The sequence below is a fragment of the Thamnophis elegans genome, chromosome 17, assembly GCF_009769535.1.
Source record: "Thamnophis elegans isolate rThaEle1 chromosome 17, rThaEle1.pri, whole genome shotgun sequence".
Lineage (NCBI taxonomy): Eukaryota > Metazoa > Chordata > Lepidosauria > Squamata > Colubridae > Thamnophis > Thamnophis elegans.
Genome location: NC_045557.1, coordinates 3,774,374 through 3,789,373, shown reverse-complemented (window position 1 = coordinate 3,789,373; position 15,000 = coordinate 3,774,374). Strand labels below are relative to the sequence as shown.

The 15,000-nt window shown below is 47.7% G+C and overlaps 2 protein-coding genes across 3 annotated transcripts in view; both read left to right on the top strand.

Annotated features, from left to right (window-relative positions):
- The window catches only part of LOC116519906 (acyl-coenzyme A thioesterase THEM4-like), a 14,068-nt gene extending 5,061 nt beyond the window's left edge, over window positions 1-9,007 (top strand). For both annotated transcript variants that reach the window (XM_032234009.1, XM_032234010.1), the window contains exons 3-7: window positions 187-346; window positions 1,961-2,123; window positions 3,658-3,768; window positions 5,382-5,506; window positions 5,814-9,007. In XM_032234009.1, the coding sequence (XP_032089900.1) occupies window positions 187-346; window positions 1,961-2,123; window positions 3,658-3,768; window positions 5,382-5,506; window positions 5,814-5,881 (627 nt within the window). In that variant the 3' untranslated portion in view covers window positions 5,882-9,007. The remainder of the gene's footprint in view (window positions 1-186; window positions 347-1,960; window positions 2,124-3,657; window positions 3,769-5,381; window positions 5,507-5,813) is intronic.
- A 184-nt stretch (window positions 9,008-9,191) lies between these two features.
- On the top strand, window positions 9,192-14,414 carry LOC116519910 (acyl-coenzyme A thioesterase THEM4-like). The gene is made up of 5 exons (XM_032234015.1): window positions 9,192-11,242; window positions 12,419-12,587; window positions 12,909-13,019; window positions 13,726-13,850; window positions 14,240-14,414. The coding sequence occupies exons 1-5, from the start codon at window positions 10,972-10,974 to the stop codon at window positions 14,296-14,298; spliced, it is 735 nt and encodes a 244-aa protein (XP_032089906.1). The 5' UTR covers window positions 9,192-10,971; the 3' UTR covers window positions 14,299-14,414.
- The last annotated feature ends 586 nt before the right edge of the window (window positions 14,415-15,000 follow it).

The window sequence follows — 15,000 nt, the reverse complement described above, 5'->3', positions numbered from 1 at the left end:
GAGCTTCAGAGATTTGAGGCATGTTTGAAGTAGTTGAGTTTAAATCCCCCGGCCCCTGTTTTCCCCTCTGCGGTTATTTTACTAGCGTACAATATTGGGCTAATGTTGGGGGTTGGACTAGAAGATCTCCAAGGTCCCCTCTGGACTTCTTGTTGCACGTTCTAATGTCCACTTTCTGTTTTTCAGGCTTGGATACTCACGTCAGAGAAAAGTGTAGACCGGGCTGTCCCCAATCCCAGCTGGAGCCAAGAAATGATGCTCCAGTTCAACCGCTACATGGAGATGACGAAGGATGGCAGCTGGAAGAAGCTGCCATCTTACCGAAGTTTCTCTGATCATCTTCCAGGCAAGCTTTTCTTTCTTTCTTTCCTTCCTTTCTTCTTTCTTTCTTTCTTTCTTTCTTTCCTCAGAAGCTGCCATCTTACCGAAGTTTCTCTGATCATCTTCCAGGAAAGCTTTTCCTTCCTTTCCTTCCTTTCTTCTTTCTTTCTTTCTTTCTTTCTTTCTTTCTTTCTTTCTTTCTTTCTTTCTTCAGAAGCTGCCATCTTACCGAAGTTTCTCTGATCATCTTCCAGGAAAGCTTTTCCTTCCTTCCTTCTTTCCTTCCTTCTTTCCTTCCTTCTTTCCTTTCTTTCTTTCTTTCTTTCTTCAGAAGCTGCCATCTTACCGAAGTTTCTCTGATCATCTTCCAGGAAAGCTTTTCCTTCCTTCTTTCCTTCCTTCCTTTCTTTCTTTCTTTCTTTCTTTCTTTCTTTCTTTCTTTCTTTCTTTCTTTCTTTCTTCAGAAGCTGTCATCTTACCAAAGTTTCTCTGGTCATTTTCCAGGAAAGCTTTTCCTTCTTTCCTTCCTTCCTCTTTCTTTCTTTCTTTCTTTCTTTCTTTCTTTCTTTCTTTCTTTCTTTCTTTCTTCAGAAGCTTCCATCTTACCAAAGTTTCTCTGATCATTTTCCAGGAAAGCTTTTCCTTCCTCCTTTCTTTCTTTCTTTCTTTCTTTCTGTCTTTTTCTCTTTCCTTTCTTTCTTTCTTTTTCTCTTTCCTTCCTTTCTTTCTTTCTTTTTCTCTTTCCTTCCTTTCTTTCTTTCTTTCTTCAGAAGCTTCCATCTTACCAAAGTTTCTCTGATCATTTTCCAGGAAAGCTTTTCCTTCCTCCTCTTTCTTTCTGTCTTTTTCTCTTTCCTTTCTTTCTTTCTTTTTCTCTTTCCTTCCTTTCTTTCTTTCTTTTTCTCTTTCCTTCCTTTCTTTCTTTCTTTCTTTCTTTCCTCAGAAGCTGCCATCTTACCAAAGTTTCTCTGGTCATTTTCCAGGCAAGCTTCTTTTTTTCTTTCCTTCCTTCCCTCTCACTATCTGTCTCTCTTTTCTTTCTTTCTTTCTTTCTTTCTTTCTTTCTTTCCTTTCTTCCCTTTTCTTCTCTTTCCTGTTTTTTTCTTCCTTCCTTTCTTCCATCTCTCTTTCTCTTCTTTCCTCCCTTCCTCCCTTTTTGCTTTCCCTTTCTCTCTTCATTGTTCTAGTTCTAAAAGAGAGGACCCAGTTGCAAGTGACTTTTCCCAGTGACCTTGTAACTGAATGGTGTCCTAAATGGATGGTTGTTAGTCGAAGGCTAAGGTTAGTCGTATCACCTCCAGCTCACCGCTGGTTCCTTTCTCTGACTCATCCCAAAAAATGGTACGAAACGTCCCTGACTTACGACTGTTCATTTAGTGACGGTTTGAAAGTAGAGCACACTGAAGTGTGTTTGCAGTCATATTTTTTTTTAGACCTGAGAGCACTGCAGCATCCACGAGGTCAAAATTCAGGTGCCTCGTATTTAGCCGTTGCCAGAAAACGGGGCAAACATCTCCCGCCTCGCTTAGCAACAGAAATTGTTGTGGTTGTAAGTTGAGGACTAGCTCCGGTTTCACTTAGGAGGTCCAACCTCGACTAATGCTGCCTTTTTTTTCTTTTTTGGGGGTTGCTTCTGCAGAAGGACGCCAAAAGGAAGAACTCCGAAACCAAAAAAACCGCCTCTTTCTCCGAAGTATCGAAGGGGAAGGCATGGGCTTTGAGTACGCCATGTTCCTGAAACCTTCGGAGAGGAGGGTGGCGGCCGTCTTCCAAATAGGGCCCTACCTCGAGGGGCCTTCGGGGTGAGCCTTAAAAAAAAACAAACCCCAGTTTAAATAATTCAGAGTATAAATCAGAATAGAAGGGATCTTGGAGGTCTTCTAGTCCAACCCTCTGCTCAAGCAGGAGACCCTCTACCGTTTCAGACAATTGGCTCTCCAGTCTCCAGTGATGGAGCAACTCACAACTTAACGGAGGCAACTTCTGTTCCACTGATTAATTCTCCCTGTTATTAAGTTTTTCCTTAGTTCCAGGTTCTTTCTTTTCTGTCCTGATGCTTTCTGGTGCTCTGGAAAATAAGGAAACGAAGATTCTGCAGGTTTCATCTTCTTCTTGATTGCTATTCTATCAAAAGGTGGCTCTAATATAATTCAGAGGGACTCGGTGGCTTAGTGGCTAAGACGCTGAGCTTGTCAATCAGAAAGGTCGGCAGTTTGGCGGTTCGAATCCCCAGCGCCTAGCAGTTCGAGAGCACATAAAGAATGCGAGTAGAAAAATAGGAACCACCTTTGGTGGGAAGGTAACAGCGTTCCGTGCGCCTTTGGCATTGAGTCATGGCGGCCACATGACCAAGGGATACGTCTTCGCACAGGCGCTGGCTCTTCGGCTTTGAAACGGAGATGAGCAGCGCCCCCTAGAGTCGGGAACGACCAGCATCAATATGCAAGGGGAATCTTTACCTTTACCTGTGGCACATTCCCATCCTATTTCAGTAAGAACACGGGAGTAAAACACGAGACACAGAATATAAAATTTGAAATCTTAACAGGACGATTAGAAACGTCGTTCTAAGCTGCAAAAATACGTTTGTGTGTGTGTGTGTGTGTGTGTTTATATTTAAGTTCATTTCTTGTAGCTAGGAAATCTTCACTTAGAGGTTCTGTTTCTGTCTCTGTGCCATTCAGTGATACTAAACTATTGTTCTATTCCTTTCAATGTCATCAGCCGTCCAGCATCATCTGGTGATGAGGTGGAGGCAAATCAATTTAATAAATAAATAGAAGTTTAAGGTAAAAGTTCTCACACATCTGCGCTAGTCGTTCCCGACTCTAGGGGGCGGTGCTCATCTCCATTTCAAAGCCGAAGAGCCAGCTCTGTCCGAAGACGTATCCATGGTTGCGTGGCCGCCATGACTCAATGCCAAAGGCGCACGGAACGCTGTTACCTTCCCACCAAAGGTGGTTCCTATTTTTCTACTTGCATTTTTTACGTGCTTTCGAACTGCTAGGTTGGCAGAAGCTTGGACAAGTCACGGGAGCTCCCTCCGTTACGCGGCGCTGGGGATTCGAACCACCGAACTGCCCAACCTTTCTGATTGACAAGCTCAGCGTCTCAGCCACTGAGCCACCGAGTCCCTAAATACAAGTTTAATCATCAATAAATATGGATCTCTCTATATGGATCATCCCCTGGCATTGAACCTTCACCCAACAATGCTCAGCCACCCCGTCCTGGTTTAAATCCCCATAAACCCCCTCCTCGTTTTGTGAGTTTGCAACTTCCCTCTTTCTTCAAGTGTCTCTCATTCAGCTTTATTTTTATTCTGCCTCTATCAAGGTTCGCCCACGGCGGCGCCATCGCCACTATCCTGGACAGCACGGTGGGGGGCAGCGTCATCTTCATCACCCACAAGGTGGTGACCGCTAACCTCAATATAAACTACAAGAGGTCAGTGCCTCCTTAAGAAAGGAGAATTGAATTAAGGTTTATTTTGGAGAGAATAGGAATGGTGGGAGACCAAATCTTGTTTAAACCGGAAATTTTTCTCCTAGGTATAATACCGGAGGGGTTTAAGAAAGATACACTTTATTTAATTATTCATGTACTAACTGCGGCACGCATAACTTGTGCGCAGTATTGGAAAAAAAGAAAATACACCATCAGAGTTAGATATAATCAGAAAAGTGTTGGCCTGCGCGGAAGCAGATAGGCTCTCTCTTGAACTTAAAAATGAAGGGGAATCAGAATATTTTGAAGTCTGGAATAGATTTTATGGCTGGTATAAGACAAGGGGACAAGACTGGAAGAAACTGTATATACTGCGATTGGACAGAAGGAATGATAATGTATTAAGTGATATATTTTTTAAAAAGTGATATATTTTTTTAAAAAAAAAAAAGTAGGCTAATTGTCAATAGTTGTGACTAGCTGTATATAATTTTTAATGTATAGTCACTCCAACTTCGTGGCACTGCATTGTTTTGAATGTAAAAATAATAAAAATATATTGAAAAAAAGAAGAGAATAGGAATAGAAATAGAATAGAATAAATATTGGAATGTAGAATAGAATAGGAATAGAATAGACTAAGGAATAGAATAGAATAACAGAGTTGGAAGGGACCTTGGAGGTCTTCTAGTCCAACCCCCTGCTTAGGCAGGAAACCCTACACCACTTCAGACAAATGGCTATCCAACCTCTTCTTCAAAATCTCCAGTGTTGGAGCAATTCACAACTTCTGGAGGCAGGTTGTTCCACTGGTTAATTGTTCTCACTGTCAGGAAATTTCTCCTTAGTTCTGCTTCTTTCCTTGATTAGTTTCCATCCGTTGTTTCTTGTTCTGCCCTCAGGTCCTTTGGAGAATAGCTTGACTCCCTCTTCTTTGTGGCAGCCTCTGAGATATTGGAAGGCTGCTATCATGTCTCCCTGGTCCTTATTTTCATTGAACTAGACATACCCAGTTCCTGCAACCGTTCCTCATATGTTTTAGCCTCCAGTCCCTTAATCGTCTTTGTAGAAGAAGAACCAAAATCGGAATTGGGCGGATGGGACAGTTCTCAACTCTTCCGGGTGTGCCAATTTTGAGGGTTTTTTTTCTTTTTAATTCCAGAGTTAATATTTAACATTTGAGTTATCAGAGAAAATAAGAGACAGAAAAGAAAAGTAAATAGGAGAACGGTGGGGAGGAAGAGAAGTGAGGAAGAAAAAGAAACGTTGACTCTCTCTCTGTCGCTTTAAAATTAAGGCATTGACATCAAATCACAACTTTTTTTTTTCATAAGAATATAAACAGGCCCTTTCTGTAAGGTTTGGTTTTGTTCCAAAGTGAATCTCTCAGCCTCCTAACAAGATTGGGGGGGAAAGAATGACCACCAGACACGTCTTTGTATTATTTTTTTGAATAGTATTGTGTTTGCATTGTCCAGGCAGGCTGCCTTGAACTTACGACGGCAATAGAAGCTCAGGTTTCTGTTTGTTAAGTCAACTTCCTTGCCGCGGTTGCTGAGTGAGGAACCTGGCGTCTGGTAACCCTTGGCCTTTTTCCCTCCCCCTTCATTCAGTCCCGTGGCCTTGGGCTCCGTGGTCCTGGTGGACTCCAGGGTGGACAAAATCGAAGGCAGGAAGATCTTTGCGAGCGGCGAAATCCGGAGCGCGGACGGTCAGACCCTCCATGCAGAGGCCACCGGTAAGTCTGTCGCAGCATAGGGCCGCGGTCGTAACTTTGAGCGGCCACTCAGTGATCTGTCGAGGGTTACCTGTACAGAGTCACTTCAACCTGTCTTCTCCAGCCTAGATTTCCCTCCCCCCCCCCCATTCCCCAGACTACAGTTCCCAGAGTTCCAAGCAGCATGGCCAAAGGCCCTCCAGGTGTTGAGAAATAGAGGGCAGGGGTGGCTACCCTGATTTCCTGATTCGGTTTTCGCTAATATCCTACTTTCCTAGCCTCGAATTGTCTATTTCTCCTTTGTTTCTCTCCTGTTTTTTTTTTTAAGGTCTCTTCATCGAACTGCAGCCCTCCTCTTCGCCCCGGAAAGAAACGGATCCCAGCATCTTCCCTTAACGGACCACCACAGACCCAGCTCCCCCTTCCTCTTCCTCAGCTCTCCCACTACAAGCCCCGCTCAGAGCTTCATCGGTGTCTCTCCTGCCTTCTTTGCACAACTGGGGGGGAACAACAACAGGTCAAAATTGGAACTCTCACACCTGTTTGGCACCTTGGTGGCGGAGGAGGCCGTGAATCCCAAAAAGCTATATTTCCCGTCGGGTTGTCACCTTGTAACTCTGACCTGGGTGCCCTGGTTCTGAAGCCCGATGGGTGTTTTCCGGCTGCTTTCGAACTCGCTCCCCAGTTCTTGACCCTTCGAGCGTGTGTTTTTATTTTCACCCTTTTACACGTGGCAGAAGTTTTCTTTTAGGCCGAGCTTCCCAACGGGTGGAGTCGAAGAAAAACATCGATATTGGACTGTGGGGTTGTTGGAGATGGGGGGGGGGTGTCTCTCTCTCCTGGGTGGTTTCCTTGCAGATGTTTCTGGACCCAAGTTTGCAACAGCATCAAGGCTCGAAGGAGTGGGGTTTTGAGGAGGAAGAGGAGGACCCTCCACAGTGACATTCTAACCCAGGGAGTCGGAATCTAACCTTAAACACTCAAAAAGAGCCACAAATGTCCTCTCCGGATGCCCCCATTCAATTCTGGAGCTGACCGGAAGTCCGGTTCCCCCACTGTAGAGTCTTTACCTAGCGTAGCCTCCTCCTTCCTCTACCTGTCCTAACCGAAAGCCCTGTCAATTGTGAAGCCGACCGGCGACAGGGAGCCGCAGCCGAGGGATGAAAAGAGCCACATGCGGCTCCGGAGCCACAGCTTGTCGGCCCCTGATCTATCTATATCCAGATTGTCGCTTTTGAGAGCCGCTCTTCTTGGGGATGGTTGCAGAGAAGGAGGTTGAGTGAAAAGGGAGACCCCCCCAGGTTCCGTACGGTCCAGCGGGGCAGCCTTACCTGGTTGGTCACCGACACCTGAGAAGGTTTCTACCCAAGTGCTGACAATCACAGCATCCCGCATTCAACAACCTTTGTCCCTCTTCACTGGGTCTTCTCGCGGTGTGTGGGGTGCCAAACCTTATGCCTTGGGGTGCCTCGTTAGATGCCTACCTCTTTGCCCCGCCTTCTGAGTGCCTTGTGGGAGGATTATTTAGCACTTACCCTACTTCTACACAAGTATTTTACATGTTGGTTTGAGTAACCGCGAAATTGCAAACGAGAAAGTTAAAATATAATTTATTCTCTACAATGTGTCTGCTCTTGTTTCGTCCTTGGGAAACGTTTTGCGTAAATTCTTTTTCTTCCTGGCTTTCCTGATGACAGCTGGGAGCTAAGGAGAAAAACGGTCACAGGGTCAGGGATTGCAAAAGAGGAGACCATGTCCACATCCCTCACGGCCTGTATGGTCATTCGTTAATTTTAATTTAAGGGTCCCCTGGGTGGAGAAATACCAGAGATGCGTTACATACAACTCGGCCTCTCTTGTGTAACTTGGCAACTTCAGTGCCAGTTGAGCAACAGGTTGCTGGTTCAATCTCGGAGAGAATGTGCCCACGAATCTGGGATTAAGGGCAGGTGAACGTATCCAGGTTTATCGTGGAAAGTTCTTGGCATAAATCATTTGGGGAGGGGGGGGGACCAGCCACTTCTCAAGTCCTCCTAGATTTTGAGGGTGTGTCTTCACTGGAAGGAAGACACTATAGGCTTACTCCAATTGGTCCTGGGTGACTTTCCCCCACTGCTGATGGAAGGGAGGGGACTCTTAAAACTGTTGGGAGTTGAGTTCTGCCCGTAGAAAGAGCTTCAGAGAAGAAGACACGCTTCCCAAGAGCTCAGCGGTTCAGAAGGTTCAGAATGCATCGTGTTTTGAGGAGCGTCAACCAGAGGGTCAAAAGGATTGGCCACCAGGAAACCTCGTGAGTCGACAACGAAAGAACTCTTGGTGCAACATCCCCCCCCCCCGTGTGCTGTTCCGAAGGACCTCCACAGTGAGTATTGGGGAGGGTTTAAAAAGACAGGGAGGACAACCCTCTCCAAATAAACGTCTTCATCCCTGGTTTTGGAGGACCATCTAAAAGGTTCTGGGATCCTAAGGAGATGCTGGAGGATCCTCAGAAGGTTGAGCCTCCTGCATTCAGAGAGGGAACTCCGAGCCTAAGAGACCTGACGGGATGGACAGAGAAGATAGAAGACCTGCAAATAACCCACCCATGTCCCTTGAAGCGTCGTGTGGGGTCCCTCAACGCAAGTATCTTGTCTTCCTTCCCACCAACAGCCCCACCAGCCTCTCCAGGACCTTGGCTTCCCCAACCCAAGTTGGGAGTCGAGAGATGATGGCCCAGTTTGAGAAGTTCACCAAGATGTCCGAGGACGGGTCGTGGCAACACTTGCCGAGTTAATGAGAACGGTCTCGCAGGTATCCTGGGCCTAAGCCATGTATTGAATGGGAAATTCCTAGGTAATTGGACGATTAATTTGATGTACTGTCTGTTGAAATTCTTAGGCGTGTCTAAGTCTTTGTTGCACCCTCAAGGTAATTGAAACTTAAGATGTCTCCAATCCAAAAGGACACGAGAAAAGTTTCATCCTTGTAGTTAAAGTGTGTTTAAATGAATCCTGGCTGGAGAATTCTGGGAGTTGAAGTCCACAAGTCTTAAAGTTGCCAAGTTTGGGAACCACTGGTTTAGGACATTATAGGAACTTTTCTTTTTGTATTCTTCCTACGTACTTCTCCGCAACATTCCAAAATGAACTACTCCTTTTCGATATGTCACGTTTGTCTCGTGTATGGAAACGCCTTGAGAATGCTCAGTGTGGGACACGCTGCACGCTTGACAGGCACTTACCTTTTACGCACGTGTTTTTATTACATGTTGGTTTGAATGACAGCCTGGCAATTGCAAACGAGAACAATAAATGTACTCACTCTTTTATGTATATCTTGTTTCATCCTTGGGAACCGGTTTGGGTAAATTCCTGCTGTTCTTCCTGATTTTCCTGATGCCAGCTGGGTGCTAAGCAGGAAAATGGCCACAAGTCAGGGATTGGGGGGGTGGGGAGATAATTTCCAAACCCCTCATTAATTTTAATTTAAGAGTCTCCCGGGTGGAGAAATACTCTTAAACACAGGTTCCAGGAACAAGTTGGTTTTTGGAAGAGGGAAAAACTTCCTAGAAAAGGGATCAGCAATCTGCGGCTCCGGAGCCGCATGTGGCTCTTTCGTCCCTCTGTTGTGGCTCTCTGTCGCCGGTCGGCTCCACAATTGATAGGGCTTTCGGTTAGGGCAGGTGGAGGAAAAAGGACGCCACGCTAGGAGGGAGATTACAGTGGGGGAACCGGACTTCCAGTCTGCTCCAGAATTGAATGGGGGTTTCCGGTTAGGACATTTGTGGCTCTATGGATAGTGTTTAAGGTTGCCAACCCCTGTCTGAGAACATGGCTATGGCCAAGCAAACCTCATAAAGATGTCCGAGATACAACTGGGAACCAGGTTCAACCTTCTATCTAGATATTCTACCCAACCTTCTGGTTTCTGGACCTTGGAAGGTTCTGGTGGGCACCTTAGATCCTGGGTGAAGGCTGGTTGGTTTGAAGTTGTTTGCAAGTTTCTGCTTACTCTTGGGGTGGCGAATCCTTCAGTCCTTCATTTGGGAGATGGTCTATCTCCGCAGCAGGAAAGAGGGCATCTTCCTGCCCCAACGAAGAGCGGGAGAGGATTGTCGTGGCGAGGTTGGGAAGAGCTGGTTTCCTTCCATCATGGTGGTGCGATGTTAGGTCTCCCAGATGGAAATGCCATTTACTGAATTGGGTTCCAGACCCCTGGGGAGGAAACCTTCCCATCCTGGTACCCCCTCGTAGTGATCCACAGATTTGGGAAATGACAACCTCGTGAGAAAAACTTTATAGTCTCACCATCAGTACTCCTGGTCCCTGGCTGTGCTCAAGCCAAAGTGGATTGTTTCTTAAGGAGATCTTTTGCAAGATCAAGAGATAAGAACGCAAGCGAGCAGTCAGTCCTTGGTAGCCTCGCATCGCAGCCAACAAGGAAGCACATTCAACTACAATTGTTGGCCGAGCAGGCCCAAAAACAGCCAGGGAAGTGATTGGGAAACGGGCCCTTTGTCCATCAACAGGAGTGCTGAATTCCCACCAGCCTATCAAACACTTAGGAGCCCCGGGGGCTTGGCGGCACAAGGAAACGACAGCTGATTGCCAGCCATCAACACGGCAATCGGACAACAATTGTAGTTGCTGCACCGCATGAACACAAGTCACGGAACAGCCCGAAGCTTGTCTTCCAGTGGAAATTCCCTGAAGATGGGCTCCAGCGTGAGTTCCAAAGCTTGGAAGAGAAGAATCTCTGGTGACCGACCCAAATTTGATCTCACATCTTGGGACACATATTTGCCTTCGCTTGGGAGATGCTTTGTTACTAATAGGAGGACCCATATCTGTCAAGTTGAGCATGATGGAGCTATGTATCATCTCTGCTTGCACCTCTAACTCTAACCATAATCCTAACTGTGGACATCTTCAAAGCCTGCCAAGCAACAAGCATGCTTATTTGATCTACTCTTTGATCTTTTCCAAGAAGGAAACTTCTCAAGTCCTTCTCGATTTTGAGGGTGTGTCTTCCCTGGAAGGAAGGAACAATAGCCTTAAGTCCAATTGGTCCTGGGTGAACTTCCTCCACTGCTGACGGAAGGGAGGGACCTATTAAAGCTGTTGGGAGTTGAGTTCTGACCGTAGAAAGAGCTTCAGAGAAGAAGACACGCTTCCCAAGAGCTCAGCGGTTCAGAAGGTTCAGAATGCATCGTGTTTTGAGGAGCGTCAACCAGAGGGTCAAAGGATTGGCCACCAGGAAACCTCGTGAGTCAACAACGAAAGGACTCTTGGTGCAACATCCCCGTGTGCTGTTCCGAAGGACCTCCACAGTGAGTATTGGGGAGGGTTTAAAAAGAAGGGGAGGACAACCCTCTCCAAATAAACTTCTTCATCCCTGGTTTTGGAGGACCATCTAAAAGGTTCTGGGATCCTAAGGAGGTGCTGGAGGATCCTCAGAAGGTTGAGCCTCCTGCATTCAGAGAGGGCACTCTGAGCCTAAGAGACCTGATGGGATGGACAGAGAAGATAGAAGACCTGCAAATAACCCACCCATGTGCCTTGAAGCATCTTGTGGGCATGAGTGGGGTCCTTCAACGCAAGTGTCATGTCTTCCTTCCTTCCCAGCAACAGCCCCACCAGTCTCTCAAGGACTTTGGTCTCCCCAACCCAAGTTGGAGCCGAGAGATGATGGCCCAGTTTGAGAAGTTCACCAAGATGTCCGAGGACGGGTCGTGGGAACGCATACCCAGTTATAACAACTGCGTGGACAGCATGCCAGGTCAGTCTTTCCATCCCACTCAAGGCATTTCCTCCCGGAGTGGCCTTCCTTCTCCAAACCTCCGCTTGTTAGGAAAGTTCTCCGTCTTCATCCTTTGATTTGCCCAAATCGTGGTCCTTCCCTCCACGGCGGTTGCTCAACCTTGCGGAGATGGGCGAATTCCGATTTCTGGGAGTTGAACTCCACCCATCTTCAATTTGGCAATTCTTGGGTAATGCCACCTTAGATGCCCTCAACTCGTAGGATGCAAGTTCTGGCTCTCAAAACACGTCACAAGTTAAAGGTCGTAGTCCTCAACTTGGCCTCTTGAAGATGAGTGGGCTTCCAGCTCTCAGAAACCTGAGCTCAAGTTATGGGTGTGTAAGATGCTGGTTGAGGGTCAGATAATGTGGGTGCAATTAAGGACAAGAGACCCACCTCTGAAGCGGAAGAAAATTCCCGAATCCGAGTTCTGCTTTTAACATGCGGGACAATTTTCCACCAACTTTTCTCCCGCAGCCTGCTTCAAAAATTAACTCCCAATCATCACCCTTGTGACACTCTCCCAACCAATTCTCCTTCCCCAAATATTCTAAAGGTAAAAATTCCCGTTGCACATCTGCGCTAGTCGTTCCCAACTCTAGGGGGCGGTGCTCATCTCCGTTTCAAAGCCAAAGAGCCAGTGCTGTCCGAAGACGTCTCTGTGGTCATGTGGCCGGCATGACTCAACGCCGAAGGCGCACGGAACGCTGTTCCCTTCCCACCAAAGGTGGTTCCTATTTTTCTACTTGCATTTTTTACGTGCTTTTGAACTGCTAGGTTGACGGAAGCGGGGACAAGTCACGGGAGCTCCCTCCGTTATGCGGCGCTGGGGATTCGAACTGCTGACTTTTCTGATCAACAAGCACAGCGTCTTACCCACTGAGCCCCCCTTGATTTCCTTTGTAGCCTGGTTCAAAAATTAACTCCCAATCGTGACCCCCCCCCCTCCCTGCAACCAATTTTACTTCCCCACCGCCAAATATTCTACGTCTGGATGATTTTTCCTCCTCCAGGGGGCAGAATTTCTGATCTCTGTTTTATTTTAGCCCGAACCGCAAATCTAATAAAAATAAGAGAATTTACTTTTTCCAAACTTTGAATCTCTTTGTTTTTTCTTTCGTCGTTTTTTTTTCTTCTCCCCGCCTCCCTTCGTAGTTCGCAGCAAATCGGGGTACACGCCGAGAAAGCATCAAGACGCCTGCTTGTTCGTCCGAAACGTGGCTACCGAAGGCCGCGGGTTCGAGTTTGCCATGTTTTACAACGACTCGGAGAGACGGATGGTGGTCCTTCTCCAACCGGGGTCGTATTTGGAAGGGATGATCGGGTGAGCTTGGACAGGTTGATGGAAGCCGCGTCCCCACATCCATTCGGAAATTCTTCCAGTCTGTTTTCTAACGTTGAATAAAATTAACAAGAAGGGACCTTTTGGTCATCTAGTCCAACCTCCCCCCCAAGCAGCCCCTCAAATACTAGAAGATGCTATCATGTCCTCCCCTAGTCCTTCTTTTCCTTAAAACTGGACATCCCCAGTTCCTGCAACCGTTCTTCGTATGTTTTAGCCTCCTGTCCTCTAATTGTTGCTCTTCTCCGCGCTTTTTCCGGTCCCCTCCCGCCTCTTCCGATGTCGACTCCCGCCTCGATCCAGATTCGTGCACGGGGGGGCCGTGGCCGCCATCCTGGATCACACCTTTGCGAGTTGCGGCATCTGCGCCTTCGGGATCGTGCTGACCGCCAACCTTTCCGTGAACTACAAGAGGTAAGCGAGGAATCGGTGTCTCTTGGGCCCCCCCCAGGTTGAGCGCGGAGGTGTCCCTCGGCTAATAACCACGGTTGAGCCGCAGGCTTTTCCGTGGCTGAGTGAGACGCCGGTGCCGTGAATTTTGTCCCATTTTACCAACTCTTGTCTTTCTATTACGCCGTCTCGGAGAGAGACGGGCGGCTTGCTTCTCCGGCCTATAGGCGGTCCTCGTCTTGTGACTACAATGAAGCCCAAGGTTTCTGTTGCTAAGTGAGACATTTGTTCCGGAGAGGTTTCGCGCCCCCCCCCCCACTTTATGATCCTTCCTTGCCCCTCCGGTTTTCAATTTCATAACGTTGCCGTTAACTGAAGCGGGCTTTGCCGGTCGCAAAAGGGGATCGTGTGACACACATACACACACACACACACACACACACCAGGGGACACTGCAACCGTTGTAAATACAAGTCAGTTGCCGAGGATCTGAATTACGAACTGTGCGGCCATGGGGAATGCAGCCAGGGTTGTCAGTGTGGAAATGGCCCTAAATCGCATCATAGCTTTGCACAGTCGCTGAATGAGGACTGCCTGAATTCCTAGCCTGTATTTCCACTTGGATCTCGGGCTGGCAAAGCCAGACCAACCAGCCTGGATAGATCCCTCTGCTTCGGCTGCAGGCAGGGGAGAACCCACAGAGAGATTTAACCATCCTTCCCCCTTCCAGCCTCATCCCGCTGGGCTCTGTAGTCCTCGTGGAAACCAAGGTGGAGAAAGTAGAAGAGAAGAAGATATTTCTGTCCGGGTGTGTGCAGAGCGCTGATGCACAAAACCTTCACGCAGAAGCCACAGGTGAGTTCACCTGTAGAATCCAGCGGGGGCCCTCTGGTTGGCTCTCATCCTTGGGAAAAAAAGGGTCTCTTTTGAGCTTCCTTCGGAAGAAAAAACAAAGAAGAAAAGGGCGCAATCCACGTTTATCTACTCACCTTTCTGTTTTCCCTTTCTCCTTTTTCTCATCTTCTGGGTTTCTCCTCCCTTTTAGCACAGATGGGTCGGGTGGAGGACAGGTGTCTCTTGTTCTTCTGCAGGGCGGGTGTGGTTCAGCAGGTGTGGTGGAACCCCCGGAGACACACGGCGGACAACTCACCCAAAGGGAGAAAAGCATCCACATCTCCTCCCCCAACAATTTCCTCCTCAAATCTCAAATCCTTTCCTCCATCTCTTTGTCTCCCCGGCTGCAGCTCTCTTGATCCATCTGGACGTGAAGACTTCTTCCCATCCAGTGACCAACTCCAACTGATTTTCCCCGCCAACGGCCGGCCGTTTGTGGGATTCTCACTCTTCTGACAGCGCGAGGCAGATTCCTGGTCCCGACAAAACCCCTTTTATGAAACGCGTGTGAATTCCTCTCCTTCCACACGCAGCCCAGGCCTGGCAAACAGTCTTTCAAAGGAGTATTTATGACCACAGACCTTATCTATCTTGGAAAGCTGCCATGTAAATATTTTCCAAATGAGGAATCACTTGGCACAGAGTCTCTGAGATTCACGGACAGATCTTCACACTCCTGAAACGAAGGAATGAACAAACTAACTAATTGTCTCCTGCAAACTCCGCTCCCCTTTTGCTCCTCTTTTATTTCCCATGGGGGGGGGCATTCATCTGTGGCTTTACTCCCAAGTCGACCCCTGTTGTTTAGCCGTTCCCTTCCTCTGGCAACTCTGTGCATGCACACACTGGGAACAGGCTCCAGCTGTTCTTCTGCCTCACTGATGTCCAACTCCAAAGGCAGCTGATAATTGTCAGATGGCCCTGGCCCCCTCTCTGCCTCCGACACAGAACCCTCATCAGAGCCTTCCCCAGACTCCAGGACTGGCCCAGGTTCCTCCCCAACCCTCCTCAGTGTCTGAATCGGCTGCCAGTTACACTGGCGTGGCAAAACACTCACAAAGTTTCCTGAAATCTCAACTTTTGGGGGGGGGGGGAGATTGGAAAAACAACC